Source organism: Saccopteryx bilineata, chromosome 7, assembly GCF_036850765.1.
Source record: "Saccopteryx bilineata isolate mSacBil1 chromosome 7, mSacBil1_pri_phased_curated, whole genome shotgun sequence".
NCBI classification, from domain to species: domain Eukaryota; kingdom Metazoa; phylum Chordata; class Mammalia; order Chiroptera; family Emballonuridae; genus Saccopteryx; species Saccopteryx bilineata.
Window position 1 is genome coordinate 45,787,678 of NC_089496.1, and position 20,809 is coordinate 45,808,486.

The 20,809-nt window shown below is 42.8% G+C and overlaps 1 protein-coding gene across 2 annotated transcripts in view; it reads left to right on the forward strand.

Annotated features, from left to right (window-relative positions):
- The window catches only part of CREB5 (cAMP responsive element binding protein 5), a 409,450-nt gene that overhangs the window by 62,740 nt on the left and 325,901 nt on the right, over positions 1-20,809 (forward strand). For both annotated transcript variants that reach the window (XM_066239436.1, XM_066239437.1), the window contains exons 2-3: positions 9,888-9,959; positions 16,362-16,455. In XM_066239436.1, coding sequence (XP_066095533.1) covers positions 9,906-9,959; positions 16,362-16,455 — 148 coding nt within the window. In that variant the 5' untranslated portion in view covers positions 9,888-9,905. The remainder of the gene's footprint in view (positions 1-9,887; positions 9,960-16,361; positions 16,456-20,809) is intronic.

Below are 20,809 nucleotides of genomic sequence, written 5' to 3' on the forward strand. Positions count from 1 at the left end.
CTTCCGGTCACGGCCTTCTTCTGCTGCTTTTGAGCCAACACTGCTTGAGACAGTGTGGTCAGTTCACTGGAGAGCCCGGGGCCCGCAGGTACCCAAACTACCGTATTTCCCCCCCGTGTATAAGACACACGCACCCTTTTTTGAAAAATTTGGGGTCTACAAACTGGGCGCGTCTTATACAGGGGTCGTAGATATTTTTACTTGCCATTGCCTGCTTTTTCGTGCGGACGAGGAGCTGTACGAATTTTGTGATGAATAAAACTTGAGTTCAATAACTTTATGTAATACATTTTTTTTCTTCAAATTTCGGGCCCCCAAATTAAGGTGCATCTTATACATGGGGGAATACGGTAGGTAATTCATCAAAAAAAAAAATCTTTGCTAGTTTATAGGGGCTTACTCATCCTTACTCATCAGTCTCCTCCACGGATGGCCAAACGGGTATGCTGATGTGTGGTTACGCTTTTGGCAGCCATCCCCAGCCCCCTTCCCTCTGAACGCTCTGAGCGGGAACGATCATTTCACATACTTGTTTGAATATTCATAAAGTTTTTATTGGCATGGACTCCAGCGTCATCCTAAGCTTAACTCTTGGAGGTTTTCAGAACTCTTTGAAAAGTAGAGCGAGGTGGGCATGCGCTTAGGCCTTTATTTTCGTTTCTTCTTCTGTATGCTGATTTTGTTTTCATTGTCTCCCCTTACTCTTTTTTTCCCACTCTTATCTATCTGCTTCTTACTGCTAAACCAGGGGCAGTGGGGCTGATATTATTATTACTCTCGCGAAAGCTGCACTGTGTTGGCTGTTGGGAAGGGAGACTTCGGTGTTACAGGGCTTCCCATTCTGCTCAGCGTAGACTGTTTCACGTTCCCGGCACTCAGGGAAATGCCAGTGGCGCCCCCAGGAACAGTGACGACTAAAATATTGGCTTCATAGATTTCCAAATCCCCTTACTGGGCCCATGCAAGGAAATCATGCCTTCTCTAGGAAGGCAGATGAAAAGTGTGCCTTGGCTAGTATTTAGAAAGGGGACCTTATTAGAACGATGACAGAATCTTCAGATGACATCGGATTTTTGCTTTAACATGGCCTTTGAGTGACCTGCTCGCCCTGTCAAATGTTCACGTGCTTGACATTTGAAGCATAGTGTCTTAGGAATCTGCATCAAGTCTTCGTGTGTATTTTTACCTTGTATTCAGCTGACAGCGGGAGATGTCACAGTGACTCGGAACACAACTGCTGGCTACTTTAGCTAGAACCTGAGAATGCCTAGTTTTCTTCTGGAGTCAAGAGGGAAGAAAAGCACCCCCAGTTCCATACCACCATGCTCAAATGTCTTTTAATAGTCAGCCAGTACCGGGAATCCTGAGATTTAAGAGCAGGATGAATCAGCCTCTTAGCAGGCCCCGCGGAAAGCAGAGGGGTCTGGCACGCTCACCACTGTGTTTATTCAGCCTCCCGTTCTGGGGCTCAGACTCACGCGCAGGAAGAAAACATCTCAGACGTTCTGCTGAAGATGATGACTTCAGCGCACACATATTTGATGGACCAAACACATACTATTGTTGCTGCTGGAGAGGCAGAGACACTTAGAATAAAGATACAAAGAAAACATTTCTATCCAATAAAAATCATTTGAATGTGGGAGAGCAAAACCAAGACTAGAAAAGCTGTGATTTTTTTTTCAGAATACTTTAAAATAGTCATTTTTACATAAAAACCGTTTAAAAACCAAAGGCACCCAAAATGTACTAAAAACGATCCAGAGGCAAGCAGTCCATTGAGAATGTGTCCTTCTGTGAAGATGCACATCTTGACTCCGGTGGAGTGACAGTGGAGAGGACTGTCGCATGTGGGCACTCCGCTTCTGACCACTCTGAGGATCTACCCAGGTGGGCATTTCATTTCTTTGTTGGCGTAGCCTTTGCTCTCAGGATTTCACGGGGACAATTATTTTAAATCGCGTTGGAAGATTTTCTGGAAAAGTAGAAACAACAGCGTTGAGACCCCCGGACCCCCACCCCGCCATCACCTCTTGTTCCAATTGTGATTCTTTTCCTTTCCTTTTCTTTTCCGTCCAGTCCGTTCAAACTGGGAGGAGGTACGAAGGAGAGCTTCACGCCCTCCCGCCTGCCTTCTGAGGTGGTTGTCAGTCCCATGAGAAAGAAACCAAGTGATTGATTTGATTACCTTCCATATTTCCTCTAAAACCTGAGATACTCTACGTTCTGTCAAACAAGTGTTTCTGAGAGATGGGATGTGCCCTGCAAAGGATTTACTCTGCTTGATGGGGGCAAGAAGGGGGACAGGGACCTGAGTGCACACTGGGGCGCAGACCACGACACTCCTTTTGTTTGTTTGTTTGTTTGTATTTTTCTGAAGCTGGAAACGGGAGAGACAGTCAGACAGACTCCCACATGCACCCGACCGGGATCCACCTGGCACGCCCACCAGGGGCAACGCTCTGCCCACCAGGGGGCGATGCTCTGCCCCTCCGGGGCGTCGCTCTGCCGCAACCAGAGCCACTCCAGCACCTGGGGCAGCGGCCAAGGAGCCATCCCCAGCTCCCGGGCCATCTTTGCTCCAATGGAGCCTTGGCTGCGGGAGGGGAAAAGAGAGACAGAGAGGAAGGAGGGGAGGGGTGGAGAAGCAAATGGGCGCTTCTCCTATGTGCCCTGGCCAGGAATCGAACCCGGGTCCCCCACATGCCAGGCCGACGCTCTACCGCTGAGCCAACCGGCCAGGGCCCACAACACTCCTTCTAATGCCCAGCACCGGCGCTTAGCAACTCCTTCGGAACTGTTAAAGCCATCATGGGAAAGCGGTAAGGTCGCATTGTGTGAAACCTAGGTAGAAATTAGCCAGTAACTTTGAGAAGAGGTCTCTTCTCCAGAGAAACATATGGAAAACTTAAAAAAAAAAATAGAAAAAAAGAAAGAGGAATCTAACATATGAAAACCCAATCCCACTGGAATGTTTTTTCATACACAGTATAAATGCCACATAAATAAAACCACAAACCTCTGCAGAAGTACAGGAGAGCATGTGAGCCGCCGGCTCGCCCCTGTCAGGGCCGCCTTCGCCTTGGGAGAAGGAAAGCCAGGGTGAGCCTCCAGAAACAAAAGCTATTTGAAAATCCTACCCCCTGGGAAGAGTGGGCCTGATTCAAAGGAAGCTCTGGATGGTCCCCCAGAATGATACGGTGTGTGAAACAGCACCCCCACCCCCACCCCAAATCGTTGATTGGGGATGTGAGATTCTGAACTTTGGGAGTCTCAGTGGATGGTGAGCATTTTTTCAGTACGATGGATGGAATAGTAATATTTAACCGTAGCAGCGTGTGTAACGTTTTAGGACTTCCGGGGAAGAATTCTGGCTGTGAACTTCCCAGGAACACACCCAATTCTCACCCAAGTTCTGGTGAGATTTTCACTTAGAAGGTACAGTGCCTCCCTTGGTCTTGTTGCTTGTGTAAATCTCTGGTTTGAAACCTTTGCAGCATTCAAGGCGTTTTAAGCTTGAGGGCTGAAATGTCACTTTAAAAGCCGGGTTAAAAAGGTCACACAGCTGCAAATAATAATAGCCCAATGAAATTCAGATTCTAGCTGCAGCCCACTTCAAGAATAACAGTGAAACAGGAAACAAGCCTACTAGATCTTTTTACCAGTAAAGCTAGTGAGGACACATCTGATAAAATGTGCATGCGTGTGTGTGTGTCTGTATTTGTGCTTGTGTATGTGTGTGTGTGTGTGAGTGGCAGACAGACACACAAAGAGAGACAGAGAATGACATACATAACAAAACAAAGACACAGAGAAATACAAAGAGCGAGACAGAGTTTTAGAGAGAGAAGATATAGGAAAATAAGACAGACACACAGTTCCAGGAGGGGACACAAAGACACACACAAAATAACTGATTATCTTGGACTGAAATTCAAGGGTGTTTATTTTTTTGATATGAAATTACAATGTTCAGGTTTGAAAAGTAAAGGTATATTTAGAATAAAAGGTTTTACTTTTGCCTTATTTTGAATTATCTTCCATTAATTATTTTTACGTGATAGCTCTTTGAATATTCCTGTTTTATAATATTCTACTAAAATAGTCCTGTTTTCCAGATGAGCAAATAAAGATACTGAAAGGTACAGTATTCCTCCCAAAGACAGCCTTTGCCTCAGATTGAATACATAATTCCTTTCCCACAGCCAGCCCTGTGTTGGGAGAACCATGCTGTGTCCTTTCTTTTAAAGTAGAACCAGGCATCTTAGAACAAAATAATTTCCACTGCAATGTTGGTGAATGCATGTTGGCTTATTATCGTGTGTGTGTCTTTGCTTTTTTGACTAACGCATCGAGAGAGATATCTGCTTTTTCCCCAGAAACTCAAAATACAAATTGGTTATGCCCTTAACTAATTTAGTTAACAAGCAACCTTTATTCTAGTAACAAAGTAAGACGGATCTGGACCCTCACAGTGTGACTAACTCCAGACGCTCCTGTCAGCTGTCCTTGGCACTTGAGGAAGGACCGGTTTCCTCCTCTAGAGTTCTGTTAGCGTCTAGTAACTTCAGCAAGGTAGCGAGGCCTGTTTCACATGAGTCCTGCTGGGAAGACTCTCTCCACAGTCACAGTAGGGGTAATAAATGCTGACAGAGTTTGTCAACATCACTATTAAAATTCACCCCCCCCCCCTCTGGTGCAGGTCTATAATGTGTTCATATCCAGATTAACAGTACCAGAGTGGATCGGAAGGCATCAGTATCATTATTAGGGCTCACTTGTATTTAGATTCAGTTGGTAGCTTTCACGTTCCCATAACTTTAAGTGTTGATGAAAGGGCACGCCAGATTTTCAGACTGAAACAACATTTTCAGTGTCTTACGATTCCAAATCACTGCTCTACTCTGCCTGCTGCTATTGGGGGGAAATTTGTACCATTCCAACTAAGATTGGAATTTAATGTTCACTGAGGATCAGTAATAACTTCCTATGATTTAGACAGGGAAGTATCCCCCTTGGCCGATTATAGCAAACCAGATGATGTAGGATTTTTTTTTTCCATTTGAGCTTACTTTTGTCCTTCCAGTTAAAATACATATTTACAGTGTCTTGCGAAGGCTATCCAAGTTTTTAGTAACATTTGTTTTCTGCGTGTTTGCCATTCATGAAATGGTAATTCCAAGGATATCCCTAAGTGCCTAGCAAAGCATTTGAATGGATTGCATCAGCCATTGTGGACGATTTCCCATTTTAGACCAGGAGGAATTTGTGGGGTCAAACGATGAACAATGAAAGAGATTCTTGCTCATTGGGAGGCCAGCCGAACCCAGTGGCAGCTGAGGGTTTGAATTGTAAATCAATCCTGTCATCTCCTTGTCAGCTACGGAAAACCTCTACTCAGTTTATGCACTATTAGGGTTTTTGTTATTAGGGTTTTGTGTTGTTTTCCAAAAAATTTGAAAGGAAATTAGACTCATGAGGCATTTAAGTGAACATTGAATCTGAACTTTGGAAAAGAGGAAGAAAAAGTAGTAATATTTAGAAACTTTTAAATCACTGTGAACAGTCGGCCACAATTACGGCTATATCTAACCAAAGCTATGAGTTCACTCGGTGTTTTTCAAAGTGCACTGGGTCACAAGCAGCCTGCCCATGTCTAACAGACTGGAGTTCAGTGGTGTCGATGCCTATGGCAGTATTAACAGACTGAATGTATCTGGAATCAACACCATTTACATGTGAAATGTAATGAAAGCTAGCCTTAACTCATTGTTCGTACCAAAAGCAACTTTGATTCCTTTTCCCCATTAAATCTGGTGAGATTTCTTTTCTGGCTTTAACTGGGAGCAGGTGGGAGGAGGCCTGCACAACCTCTTGCCTCACTGAAAACTTGGTTTGAGGCCAAAACGTTTGAGAACCACCGCCATAGGAGTCAAGAAAAGGCAAGATGTTTGGGGTGGTTCACTGTGATGATTCAGGATTCATTATCCATTCCACAAATGTTTATTGAATGCCTACTATGTCAGCTCTGTGCCGTGTAGTCTGGGCTGCGGCGATTGCCAAACACAACTTGGTTCATTAAAACATCCCAGCCAGTAAAACAGCCAAATGGGGAACGAGTGGAAGGGGCCTGACTTGGGAGGCCCCGGCGCAGAGCAAGCTGGCTAAAATCACGTCGGAGTCATTTGCCCCTGCTTGATGGATGATAAAAGAATATACGCAGGGCTTTCTTAGGAGTCTGTTTGAGAGAATAATTATTACAATATGTGCTCGAAAAGAACCGTAGTAATAGACCATAAAAATGGCTCTTGACTAATTTCTTCAGACCAGATCATACTAGTTGATAGAAATAATGATACCTGCATGGTAGAGTGGCACCGTTCAGCAAAACTGCCCCAAACGCCCGCCCACACAGAAAGGAAGGAGCAAGGGTGTGAGGTGCGCCTAGGGCTGAGTGTGGGAACTGTGCAGCGTCGGAGCAGCTGAGGCTCACATGCACACACGCACACTCACTGAAAACTTACTTTATTTTGGCAAATGCCGTTTTACCTTAGGACTGTTTTTTTTTTTCTCTCCCAATACCGTGTTGCCAAAACATTTGATCCACAGGATCCATAGCATGTAACGAACTGATATAGAAGCCTTTATGCTTAAAAAGTAAAATAATAAAATGAGAGAGAGGTAAACATATTGATGACTGAACTCTAAACTATCTGATACAACCTCCATACTATGAAGGCTCCGTAAAGATAGAGTAACCATATGGTCGGACTCCTGCTAAAGTGAAATAAAGTCAGACAGAAAAAGAATCATATGATTTCACTCACTTGTGGAATATAAAACTGAAAGCGACAAGTGAACAAACAAGAGAAACAAATAAACAACAGCTCATGGATTCAGATAACAGTATGGCGGTTACCAGAGAGAAGGGGGCAAAGGTAGTGAAGGAGGCCAAATATATGGTGATGGAAGATTTGACTTTGGGTGGTGGGCCCACAATGCAGTAGACAGATGATGTGTTATAGAACTGTACATTTGAAACTTAATATAATTTTATTAATCATTGTCACCCCAATAAATTTAATTAAAAAAAATCTTATGGCTGGGCTTTGTTCTGTCCCAGCACCAGCATCAAAGAATAATTCCATGGTATTTGCTGCAGCTCATATGCAAATTATAACTAATAGTTACTATAAGGTAGCTAACCTTGGCATCAAGCAGAATTGCTAAATTATCACCATTATGGACTGGGATTTATGGGAAAAGTCAGCGTTTTGATGGGCTAGCGCTTGGAGTAGAGTGGTGAGTAGGGTAGAAAAGTACTTTCTTTTCATATGTAGGAGGCAGGGCGTGGTCAGTCTCCTTCCCCACTTGGGCCTGTTAACGAACCCACAGCAGCACTTTCCATCCCTGCCATTTCTGTCAGTTGGACATTAATCTAATTGTTATTACTAATGACTACTTTCAGATGTAAGCTCTACATGTGTTCACATGGAACTTCCCCACTTTTACTGTCATGTCATCTTAATGTTGGTTAGTCATATAACTATTATTGGCATTCTTTTGTTAATTTGGTAAACTAAAGCTCTTATGTGGTACCCGAGACTCACCTTACAGCAAATTCTCTTTTATCAATAGGGAATAGTTAATATTAAAGTGAGGTTCCAGTAATGCTTGCCTGCAAAACCTTCTCCCACTCTCAAATACACACATTTAAGTGCGCAGACCTCTCTCCATCATTTGGAAATGTCTTACAGACCTCCTAAGCCATCAGTGGAGGTAGGAATGAAGGCGCCCACGACTGATATTCACACCCCTGCTGTACAGGAGGAGAAATGTGGCCTGAAGCAACGCAGTGGGCTGGCACTGGTCAGGCAGATCGGACCCCAGAGACGGAAACGTTGCAGGGAAGCATTTGGAAAGACTTACTAGAGCAGGTGTCCCCAAACTATGGCCCGCGGGCCGCATGTGGCCCCCTGAGGCCATTTATCCAGCCCCTCGCCACACTTCCGGAAGGGGCACCTCTTTCATTGGTGGTTAGTGAGAGGAGCACTGTATGTGGTGGCCCTCCAACGATCTGAGGGACTGTGAACTGGCCCCCTGTGTAAAAAGTTTGGGGACCCCTGTACTAGAGGAACAAGGCATGCTTAATTCATGGATAACCCAGTTACTCTCTTGTTTAGTCACAGATCAGAATCACTTTTTCAGCTTTCGAGTCACCTTTATTTTGAGGCTTAGAAGTAAGTTATCCGCGTCTGCAGTGGAGAGGTGGAGGGATGTCCCATGAGAAGTGATGGCAGAATTAAATGCATAATGAGATATGAGGAGTTATTTTAATTGCTCATGACTTTTCTCAGACAAGGACAAGTGAAAGCTCCTAAAGATACATGTCCATGTTTGTTGTTGTTGTTCTTCTCACTATAATAGAGTAAAAGAGTTTAAACAATACGGCTGATTCAGGAAAGCTGGAAGATTATGCTAAGTTGCTGTGTTGATGGCTGACCAAGGAAGGGGTAGTTTTACTAATGGAGATTGAAAAAGGCATTGCTTGGTGAAAATTGTACAATGAAGAGAAATAGTGGTATGAAAAGGATTTATATTTCTTAATTTTTTAAAAAATATCTCACTAGCTGTGTTATTTAAGGCAAGGTATTTTTTGGTGTTTTTTTTTTCCCACATAAGCAAAAGTATGCATTTCCCAAAGACTATGTGTGATAGAAGTGTTTGGGTGAAGGGAATAATGACAAATTTGAACTGGGTGGTTTCTTGTTTTTGTTTTTGACCTGGAACTCCTTTGGAATCACTTACAAGTAGCATTTAAAAGAAGCAAATTGCTTCCTGTGCTCAGAGACAAGCAGGAGGTTTAGTTCCCCAACAGAGCCATGCAACTTATATACACTCGACTCCGAAATTGGCAAAAGTATGATTTAGAAAATGATTTAAATTGTGTAACAAATGTGCATAGTATTTTTTATGATTTAAAAGAATATGCTACTGTATATACACTGATAATCACAAAACCATGTATTCTTTACTTTTATGAGCTTTTGGGAGGATTTGCAAAAAGTAATTTTGATTAAGCTTAATTTTCGCCTAATGAACCTACCTTAGAACCTAACCCCCGAGGAAGAAAAGGCCACACTATAATTTAACGTTTGTCTGGATTCTCGTAACACAAGGATTCTCCCTGCAAAGCTGCCGAATCCAGGTAGCTTATCTACATCAGAAGGGCAGTAGCCTTCATCTAATATTAATTTCAAATCAGCCTGTAAAACCAAATTAACAAAATACCCAGGGTAATGTATTTTTGTATTTTCTGATCTACCCTTACATAACTTGGATAACTTTTGCTAAAGCATCATCAAGCGCCTGAGAGGAAAGGGAATTTAAGACTACGGCTCCCACCAACGCCATTAGCTAAGATGGCTGCAGAAATTCTTTGCATCCCTTGGTCATATTGAAGAAGCACTGGTGGGTGGGGTGACCATAGATGAATCATTTGACCTGTTGCTCAGGTTGGTCCTCACACTAATGACTGCCCAGTTACTGCCCTTTCTCTTACTTTTCCAAGAAGCCAACCCCACTTACCTGGTAGTAACACAGTCCAGGTGGTCGTCCGTGGGCAGGATTCTTGCTGCACAAGCCCGTGGCATGTCTTCTTTAGAGTCCAGTCAATATGCACTCTGGAAAACAAAATAGGAATCCGGACAGCAGGTAGGCTAGTGGACCTCAGCAGCGTGGGACCTGTGTTCATGTTTTTCTAGTCTCATTTGGGACTTGGCTAGAGAGGGGCTCCAGGCAATTGCTTTTCTCATGTTTCTCAGGTAGAAGCAGAAGGTATTCATGGATTTCTGTTTTCCTTCCTCCCTCTCCCCATGGCCCTTCAGATTTATGAGGAATCCAAGATGAATTTGGAGCAGGAGAGGCCGTTTGTCTGCAGTGCCCCTGGCTGCTCCCAGGTGAGTGGGGGGGTCCTCTGCTGTCTCACAGGGGCACACCTCCCTTCCAAGAGGGAAGCGTCTCTCCCCTGGCAATCATGCTTGCTGTGGGCTTCACTTCCTCACTGAGATGTCGTCAAAGTCCCTCTCACCACCATCGTCACCACTGTTGGTGTTTTTTAGTTTGAATCTATTTTCTCATAGCCACAAAAACATCAGGATTGACCATCTCCACCCATAACTCTCCCCTGGAAGTAAGCCAGACTCATCTTGCCCACCAGATGTTCGGGTTAGTTATTTCAGAAAGGGAGAAGGAGGGGTGTCTGCTTGTATAATAGTCATTTGAATGCTGGGTCTTTGGATTGCTGGTGAAATAGCTCACCATCAGGGGTCGAATTCTATTTTTGTCTTGTTGTTCCATTTGATAAATAACTCCCGTATAATTCTTTCAGAACATACAGTTTTTCTATTTATCTAAACTTGAAGAGGGGAAGTTGACCTACTGTGCTAGGTTAAACCTCTTTTAGCCTCTAATGGCTCCCATCAAGTGGAAGTATGAGAATTTAGATGAGATACTACATGAAGTTTAATATAGAACCTGCACATACACTGCTCACAAGAATTAGAGGATATTGTATCACTTCATATTCGTTTTGAAATATCCTCTAATTTTTGTGAGCAGTATAATTAATGCTCAATTAATTATACTTAGTATAATAAGCTCAATTAATGTTGCTGTTGTTATTGTTACTGCTGCTCCTACGACTACTATTACATTGAAACTGAGCCCTTTGAAAGACATTAAAAACATCCACCACCTACATCAGAGTTTTGCATATTAGCTTTGGAATTGGAGGGTGACTTGGTCTATACCTGACCCTTTGGTGTCTTCATGTTCCAGTCATTGGAAAATGACCACACATGGTTATTCTTATGCCAAAAGCTTCATTCTGGAGGGTATGGGACAAGCTCAGAGCACAGGTGTCTTTCCAATGTGGGCAGTTAAGCTCACTTTCCCTAAACTGCCCACTCTCCTGCCTCTTCATGTAGCGGTTGGCAGTTCACCATGGAGCAATGTTTAGGAGTCAGATGAGAGGTGATGCCCATTGAGGACACTTCTTATGATTTCTCCCAGAGAGTTTGGAGGGTCTGGGAACCCTCTGGAAGGAAGATGGCATGGAGACATGGCGTGTTGTTGAGGGACTGCTCTGTAGCATTGCTGGGGGTCTCAGCCGCTGACTGAGAAACCAGAGTCCTTGGCTTGGGTTCTGGCCAGTTCTCGGGGGGGGGGGGGCATTTTTCCCATGCATATTGATTTGCAACCTATAAATAAGTAAAGTAGTAAGGAAATTATTTTGAATTAAAACTTTTTTAGCAAGCTGGTTTTGGAGGTCGTTTTGAAATAAGAAACACTGGGGAAACATATGGGTTGATACATATGGTAACTGGGAAAAATTCTGCTAGATCAGCACTCTCTATTGTGAGTGGAGAAAATGGCCTTACTTAAATAAGGTAAAACTGAGTCCCACTTAATTTCCTTAGGGAGAAGTCTCAATAGCCAAAGGAATCAGGCCGTTTGAGTAGTCTGTTTTGCTTTAGCTGTGAAATTGTGACCTTAAATATTTTTCAGTTCAAGTCACTCAACACATTTTGGGAAGCCTATTATGTGCATTAGACACAAGTATCCCTGTCCTCCAAAGCTTCTAGTCTAGGCGTCAGATTTGTAACCACATAATCAATCAACTCGTGAATTATAATTTTTCATTAAAGAGGAGCACAGGCCAGCTTGAAGAGTATCATAGGGGGACTTACTTTCCTTGGGGAAGATAATGGGAATTCCTTTCCCGAACGGGCATTTAAAGAAATAGGATCCTTAAGAGATCCCACATAGACCAATGAGGGTTTGTCGTGAGCTCAGGGTGCGAGGGACAGCAGAGAGGGAGCCTGCTGAGGAAGGGTTGTTAGTCACAGCTGGTATTTAGAAATGAGTCAGAGAGAAGAGAACTGAACGTAGGTCATCAGACCATGTGGCAGAATTTCCCTAGCTTGGCACTATTGACACCTGTGGCTGAATAACGCTCGGGGCCAGGAGCAGAAACCGTGCACGGCAGGCTGTTCAGCAGCATCCCTGACCTCTCCCTCCCGGAAACCAGTGCACTCCCCAGTTGTGAAACCCCAAAATGTCTCCAGGCATTGCTAAACGTCCCAGATCGCCCCAGGTTGAGGACGACCACCCGATGGTTTGCATTTTGGCTTTAGCCTTCTTTCATTTTGCATCCCCCTCCCTTTTTTTTTTTTTCCTTTTTGAGAGGGGGTCACCAACTTGTAACCGATGCTCTCCACTGTTTTTTTATATTTTGCTCTAAGCCATCTCTTCTCCTTTTTGGAATCAGGCAGTGTATAAATAAATAAGCACCACAGACATGTGGTCACTGGTGTCAGACGCTGCATGCAGGAGCTGGGACAGTGAGAGGCCTGAGCGGAGGCTGTTGGGTTTGGCAGTGGGTGCTCGCCGGCGACTTAGGAGCGAGGAGTCAGGGTGGGGGCCAGATGGGAAGGGATTAACGAGCGAGTGGGTGGCAAGGAAGTGGAGGTGGCCAGCATAGAGGGCTCTTTCAGGAGCGCTGGGGAGTGACGGGAAGCAGGGTGATATAATGGGAGCCTGAGCAGGGAGCTGCCGGAGAGAGGTTCTTTCTTAAATTAGAGGCTAGCCAGGCTGGATTTAGTCAAGGGCAAGGGGGAGTGAGCGCGCTGGCGGGAAGGCCCGCGGCTGAAGCACAGTGGCGGGAAATAACGGGGTGTAGAGGAGAAGCCCCCCCGCAGGAGTGGGGTGCTTATTCCTCTGAGAGGACAAAAGGAAAATGGAATCTGTGACGTTACATTATAGTCTGAGGCGGGGGTGGTAATAAAGGACACATGACCTTGGAGTTCTCCCTGGAGGAGGGGTCATTCCCTTGAGCAGGCTGGGCGGACTGAGCACAACAAGGTCGATGAACGGGAGGACTGAGGATTTACCTAGTTTCTTGATTTTAAGGTAGAACTTGAAACCTCTGTCCTCAATGCCCTGCTAAATTTAAATGAAAATGAAGATGCACCTAAAGCTTGCTGTCTCTATTTAAGGCGGGAGTGCGCCTTTTTCCTGACAAGCTTCTGTAGAAACAGGCGCACCTTTCGGTTGCATTTCTAAGAAGAGCTGAGAAAATGCAGTAGTTGCCCAGTGATTCCCACGGTCTCCTGGTGGAGGGCTAGGAGATCCCCACAGGGTTAGTGGTGATCATGGTGTTTACTAGAGTGACATTCCGTGACCTGGGACCTGCATGGGGAAGAAAGGATGGCCAGGAATTGGAGAGGGGAGTGGATGTGAATTATCACTCTGCATTGGGACGATGGAAGGATTTCCCTCCCTTTCTCTCTCTCACTGGAGAAGACTGCTCTATGAGGAACAGCCGGGGGTACCTGGGAGTCCTTTCTGTGTTACAATTCCTTATGCATTAGCTTTGTCCCAGCAGTGAAGAGAAACAGCTTCTCCTCCTCTTTCTCATCTCACCAAGTCCAATATTCATTTCACTGTTTCTTTGCCCTCCACCTTAATCATGTTTTGGGTTCCAGTGGCCCGTTTCAGCTCTGTCTCTGTTAGAGACTATATGTTTTGGTTATTTATACTTTGCTGCTAGTTTCCTACCAAATTGAAAAAGACATCACAGATGTCCCCTATTGTCTCTTTTGGAAAATAATTTTAGCCAATATGAGATATTATGTAGAAATTATTATTATTTAATAAGTATTCTAGTTAATGTTTTATTTTAGGCTATTATTATACGCAGCCAAAAAATCGCTTACAGGTACAAAATAAAGGATATTGCTATGTTGTTTGTTGATTACATATGTATATATAATATATATTTTATATTTCACAGAAAAATTATAATAAGGTTTTTGACAGAAAGACTAAGAAATTCAACCCATGTCTCTAAACCACACACAGTAATATCACAGAGTTGCAGTCATTACAAGGTGTTCTAGAAAACCAAAAGAGTAGATAGACCTGCAGCAAAAATCCACGTCACTGGTCCTGGCCGGTTGGCTCAGCGGTAGAGTGTCGGCCTGGCGTGCGGGGGACCCGGGTTCGATTCCCGGCCAGGGCACATAGGAGAAGCGCCCATTTGCTTCTCCACCCCCCCTCCTTCCTCTCTGGCTCTCTCTTCCTCTCCTGCAGCCAAGGCTCCATTGGAGCAAAGATGGCCCGAGTGCTGGGGATGACTCCTTGGCCTCTGCCCCAGGCGCTAGAGTGGCTCTGGTCTCGGCAGAGCGACGCCCCAGAGGGGCAGAGCATCACCCCCTGGTGGGCAGAGCGTCGCCCCTGGTGGGCGTGCCGGGTGGATCCCGGTCAGGCGCATGCGGGAGTCTGTCTGACTGTCTCTCCCCGTTTCCAGCTTCAGAAAAATACAAAAAAAAAAAAAAATCCACATCACTATAAATCAGACTTCTGTATATTCAAAAACGTGGTATAACTACCATGCTTTGCAAATTCTATATTCTCCAACTTATATGATACAAATGGCATATAAAAAGTGATATTTATTTGAAGAATGACTTTTAGAATATCCCGGAGGATTTAACCCAGTAAATTCCCTCAGTCTCATGAATACACCATGCTATTTGCAGAAGAGAGTTTACTATAGGAACAATGGTAATTGAAACTTATAATGACTATTCAGAGGAACTAGGAAGCTCTGAAAGGTTTTCTAAATTGTCAAAGGTTTGAAAATGTTCAGCAGAGTTTGTTGTCTTTTGTTGCATTTTCATTTGACTTTGATAAAGCAGATACTCCGTGGAGTTCAGTTATTAAAACAGACCAGACTGAGTCAGCGAAAGCTAGAATCTTCTACAATAACAAATTACCCTGAAGCTTCAATGGCTTGAAACAACCAAGGCTTATTTCAGTTGCCCAAGTATACATTGCTATCGTAGATTGGAAAGATGTTCTTCAGAATCCTTCAGAATTCAGAAATGGTCTGCATAATCCTTCAGAGACTAGGATGATTGAAGGGCCACTATTTCTAATATTGTGAGTCATGATGCTACAAGGGAGAGAGAGGGGGATCGCTACAGGGTTTTGCACCAAGAATCAGATGCTCACAAGTAGGTGACAGGTCACTTCCACTCATTACTCAATGGGCAGAACTAGTCATGTGGTCCTAGTCAATCACAAGAGGGCCAGGAAATACAATCCCACCCTGTGAACAGAAGTCAGACAGCTGAAAATATTTGTGGGCAGCATTTTGACAAACATAATACCATTCTTTGAAAATTAAAAATACAATGTTGGTTTACTACATTGTGCAGAGTATAGAGTACCAATTATAATTTGTCACATTTCTATAAATCATATGTATAATTATAAAAAATCAGATAATGAGTGTGTAAGATCTTCATAGACAGAAATATACTATTCCAATGTCAAGGTGTATACTTATAGATATGTATGTCAAATAATTAAGCAAGAAATGCAATTCTTTCCTAAAGTCTGACATGAATCAAAATTATTTTATAGCATTTCTCCTACCTTTGGTTAATTTATAGCTAATGTCTAGAATACCCATGTGATATAAGTAATAGCAATAAATATTATGCTTTAGACTTAATTTTACACCATTATGTATAACAATAACTATTAGAGAAAAGTTCTAAATAGTTCTGCAAAACTCCAGCACTACTCAGATCTAAATCCACTTTCTTATTTTGAACATGGTTTTCTCATACATATAGATGACTAGGAGTATTACTTTTTTCAGGTTAGTTATTCTTTGTAATTATAAATAAACATTCATTTTTAACACTTTTATTCTTTAAAAACACAGCATATTTCTCTTGTATATATTATTTTAATGCTTATAATATTATTTATTCACCTCTTTCTGTTTTATCCTTTAAGTAAACACAGATTTAAGGTCTACCCTTAGATACAAACCTCAAGTTTCTAAGGAAACATCTAGTTTACTGATGACTCATCACAGTCTTGTTATATTCAAGTTTTTATTATTATGTCTAAGAATAAAAGGCCTTCAAAAGGAATTCCCAGGAAGGTGTGGGGAGCCAGAGAATAGTGGGAGGCAAAATCCTTCTGTGTCTTACAGTATTCAGGCAGATGTTTCTGCAGCATGGTTAAGGCCCTGGTTAACTATACAGAAATAATGATGCCTTTATTTGGGTGTAATTCAAAGGAACATTCCAGTACATTTGCTCACATAAAATAATGTGTCATCTTACTTGCTCATGCTTTCACACTTCTTCAGAACTAGCTTTTTGTTTTGACTATCATATCTGCAATGCTGAGTAAATCTTTTCTCTGCAATGGCAAATGTATATTACAAAACTGAATGGCTCCTCTCCCCTCCCCCTTTCTTTCTATTTGTCTGACAGCGCTTCCCAACAGAGGACCATCTGATGATTCATAGGCACAAGCATGAAATGACTTTGAAGTTTCCCTCAATAAAAACAGACAATATGTTATCAGGTAAGAAGCCGTCAGGCAAAGAGGCTTTTGGGTGATCAGCCACTAATACTTGTTTTACCTACGACAGGACAATTTCTACTAGCAAATTCTGTGCCTTGAAAAATATCTATTTCTAAGGTGTAAAAGAGGCTTAAAATAATGGTAAGCAGAAATGTAATCAGCTAATGTAGTGTTCACTCAAATAATTGAAGAGTTGTGAATTCTCATTTTCTGGCATGTAAATATTTATTACTCTAAAACTTGGCTCCCTATAGCTATTTTTAAAAAGCACATACCTGTAATCAGTCAGGCAACAAATATTAATTGAGCATCTGTAATACACAAGGGACTGTTCTGGGTGACATGCAAGGTGCGAAAATTGATATGACGCCTATTCTCAAGGACATCACAATGTCGTGTACACGTGAAAACTTAGCGAAAATAGAGGACTGTGCACGATGCGCAGATGGTCCCCGACTTATAGTGATTTCACTTATGATGGTTCAACATACAATTTTTGACATTGTGATGGTGGGAAAGAGATGTGCAGTTAGTGGAAAATGAACTCTTTTGAATTTTGAATCTTGATCTTTCCTGGGCTAGCGATGCAAATACAATACCCTCTCGTGATGCTGGGCAGAGGCAGAGAGCAGCAGCTCCCGGTCAGCCCCGTGATGAGGAGGGTCAATGTTACTGATACCCGAGAGTGTCCTGTGTTGTCAGTGGTGTTTGGATGTTGTGTTTTCGCATCCCATCATGTCTACAAAATGCTCACCTGTGTCTCCTGCTTCTCCTGGTGAGAAGAAGAGGAAGGCAGTGACTCTTTTTTTTTTCATTTTTCTGAAGCTGGGAACAGGGAGAGACAGTCAGACAGACTCCCGCATGCGCCCGACCGGGATCCACCCGGCACGCCCACCATGGGGCGACGCTCTGCCCACCAGGGGGTGATGCTCTGCCCATCCTGGGCGTCGCCATGTTGCAACCAGAGCCACTCTAGCGCCTGAGGCAGAGGCCACAGAGCCATCCCCAGCGCCCGGGCCATCTTTGCTCCAATGGAGCCTCGGCTGCGGGAGGGGAAGAGAGAGACAGAGAGGAAAGCGCGGCGGAGGGGTGGAGAAGCAAATGGGCGCTTCTCCTGTGTGCCCTGGCTGGGAATCGAACCCAGGTCCTCCGCACGCTAGGCCGACGCTCTACCGCTGAGGAAGGCAGTGACTCTTGAGATGACACTGAAGATAATTGCCCAACTGTATGTAGAGTCACCTGTGCTATAACCTCATAGCTCAGCAGTGAACTTATGTAGGCAGGTAGAAAGGCTTTACAATTCCCAATATTTAAATTTATAAGTTCTTCCTTCATTTTTTCCTAATAAAACCCCTAAAATGGACTTCGTGGTGGTAGGAGAGTGGGAGAGGACTATTCAGGAAGTGGTAATTATGTTGCAATATTACTAATAGAGTGGTAAGTACCCATGTAGAATCTTATAGGCATGTTGCTAGTAGGGCCCTCGGAGAAGTGCCATCTGAAGGTCTGAAAAAAGTAGCTACGTGTGTGTCAACACTTCTATATAATGCCTATAAACAGGTTTTAAATTAATTTCTTGCAGTTTTTCAGTTATTCTTATTGGATCTTTGTTAATCTGAAGCTGCTGCTGCCAATAATTGGCAGCGCCAAGTGGAAAAAAATAGTGAGAGAAAAGTTACTCTAAGTTTTATTATGTAAAACTTGGGATAAGAGAATGAAGGGAGAAATACATGAAGGAAAATAGCATGAATGATATATTGGCATGTTTTCTGCTGCTTTCTTCTCCTTTCTGTTGAAGTTCGTAGGGGGCCATTTCATATTCCTGATGGAATTAAGTGCCACCCATTCGGTATGGTCATAGTCTGGTAGAATCTCCTTGCGGGGATGGAATACAGAGATGGCCAGTCCAATGCTATTATTACCTTGCATTTAGAGGATTGAGGTTTACTCTAGGTCATATGCCAGTGTTGTCCACATTAATTGTAATAGGGTATCTCTTGGGTATTTTTGCTTTGTTATTTGTGTTTGTTTGTTTTTTATAGGAAAGGCTTCAATATGTATTTATCTCAAATCTCATTTTAGTTTTAGTGTATTAGAGTGTGATTGCAAATATGATCCAAGTTATTCCTTGTCTATATCTTGATTTATTTAATTTGAATTTATTAAAAGCTTCAGAGTCTACTTTATTAAAAATAGGTTCATTAAAGTTTTATTTCTTAATGTACTTTAAGCCTATGTTGTGGCCTGTTATGAAGACAGATGATCTTATACAATTTGAAATATCCTACTAATAAAAGTAGTATACACCCAAGCTCAAATCAGCAAGCATCATCAAGGTAAAAATTGTCAAGTCCCTCTTGGGATTTGGGACAATTTTGTGAAATAGTCAATGACACAAAATTTTATTCTAGATGAACTATTATAGAATTTGACATAAATTGATAAGATAAAGTATGGTAGGTATGTATGTTCATTACTAATTTCAGTATCTCTGGTTAACTTGTATTTTGGAAAAAGCACTTCACCCTTAATTAGTTAAAACTATTAAAGTTAGAGAAGTTTTTAAGACACCACAGATATACTCTTCAACAGTAAATACCCAAAGAGTTGTAATATCCGAAATAATTTCATAGCTTTGATACAAAGTCCATTTTATGTAGGCCAGGTGGACTTTACTACTCAAAATGATTTCTGACATGTCACGAGGCAAGGTAGTAAAAGGGACAGTCATGGTGGTTTATTAAGATGAGTCTGCTTTTATTCACAGACAGTAAACATAAAAACCTCTCATTCTAAAGCAGTGGTTCTCAACCTTTCTAATGCCGTGACCCCGCAATACAGTTCCTCATGTTGCGGTGACCCCAAACCAAAAAATAATTTTGGTGGCTACTTCATAACTGTAATATATGCATCATGTATTTTCCGATGGCTTTAGGCGACCCCTGTGTTTTGGTCGTTCGACCCCCGCCGGGGTCGCGACCCACAGGTTGAGAACCACTGTTCTAGAGGGACGACAGTACTAGTTGGGACATAAATGGGGGTGATGCTTTGGATATCTGAAGGCAAAGACTTACAACCTTCCTGCCTGGCATCTCCTATTCTTATTTGATCCACGTGGTTCATTTCCAGAATAAAGATATTAGGAGGGACATGAGTCTTTACTTTCTGCTGTTTCTGATCTGAAAGATGGTAATTTCGTGGTAAGTGAAGTTGTGACATCAAAGGTTTTTAGATGCCAAGTTCAAAATGGGAATCCATCAAGGGCGTTACACTTCCACACAGGTTGCAAAATTACCAGCTAGTATGTGGCATAAGATCTGCTTGGTTTGAAAATATAATCAAATTTCAGTATTAAAGATAAAGATGATGTTTGGGTCTATTTTAATGGCATTATAGTTAGACATCCTGAAATTCCCAAATCTTGCCCAGTCAGAAATTCTTATCCCCACTTATTTACAGGGTCTCCAAGTTCTGTGAAGGAAATCAAAGGGCACCTTTATGTATAGCTGAACAAATTCTAAATGAGAACTTCGTGTATGTGTGTGCACACGTGCTATGTGTTGACAGAGTATGGTAGAAATATTGTCTTAGAAGATGATGAATTTAGCTTACTGGTAGGATTACTAGGCATTTAAAGGTATAGAGTCATGTGTCTCCTTCTTGGACTTCCCACCAGAGGTGTTGATTGAGTTTACCTTTTAAGGAAAGGTAAACTTTCAACACCCTTCAACTTCACTTACTCGTTCGTTCATTCAAAAGCACTGTTGAATGCCTAGAAGGATCCTCTTGCGCTAGGTGCTAGGAATACTGCAATGAACCTGACAGGTGAGGTTCCTCTTCCGTGGAACTTACTATACTCTATTGGAAATGGGGAGGAGGAGAAATAATAGATAAGCTGCTCTCCAGATGAATAAACAAGGAAATATCCATGAGCGACAAGTGCCGTGATGAAGATAACACATGACAGTGGTACAGAAGTGGCAAGCAGCCTGCCTAGGGGAGGCTGGGAAAGGCCTGTCTGCAAGGCTGGCATCTCATTCACGACATGTTGTTTAGCACTGTGGCTCAGGTGTGCTTTCTCCTCGAATTCCAAATACGGTGAGAATGGAAGTGGTAGAACCACAGAACAGATGGTGCCGTTGACTGTACCCTGAGCTGACACACGGAAGAGAGGCAAGAGAGACTAGCTTTCTCCTTCCATCTTCCTTATCACCGTCTGATACACAGCATCCACTGTAAATGACAACATAGTCCCTCAGAACCCAACTGTGTCCGTGGATTAGGTCTAGAATAAGGACTTAGCTCTAGTTCCAGACTGTAAGTCTAATTCTCACCATGGTGAATGCAATGAAGT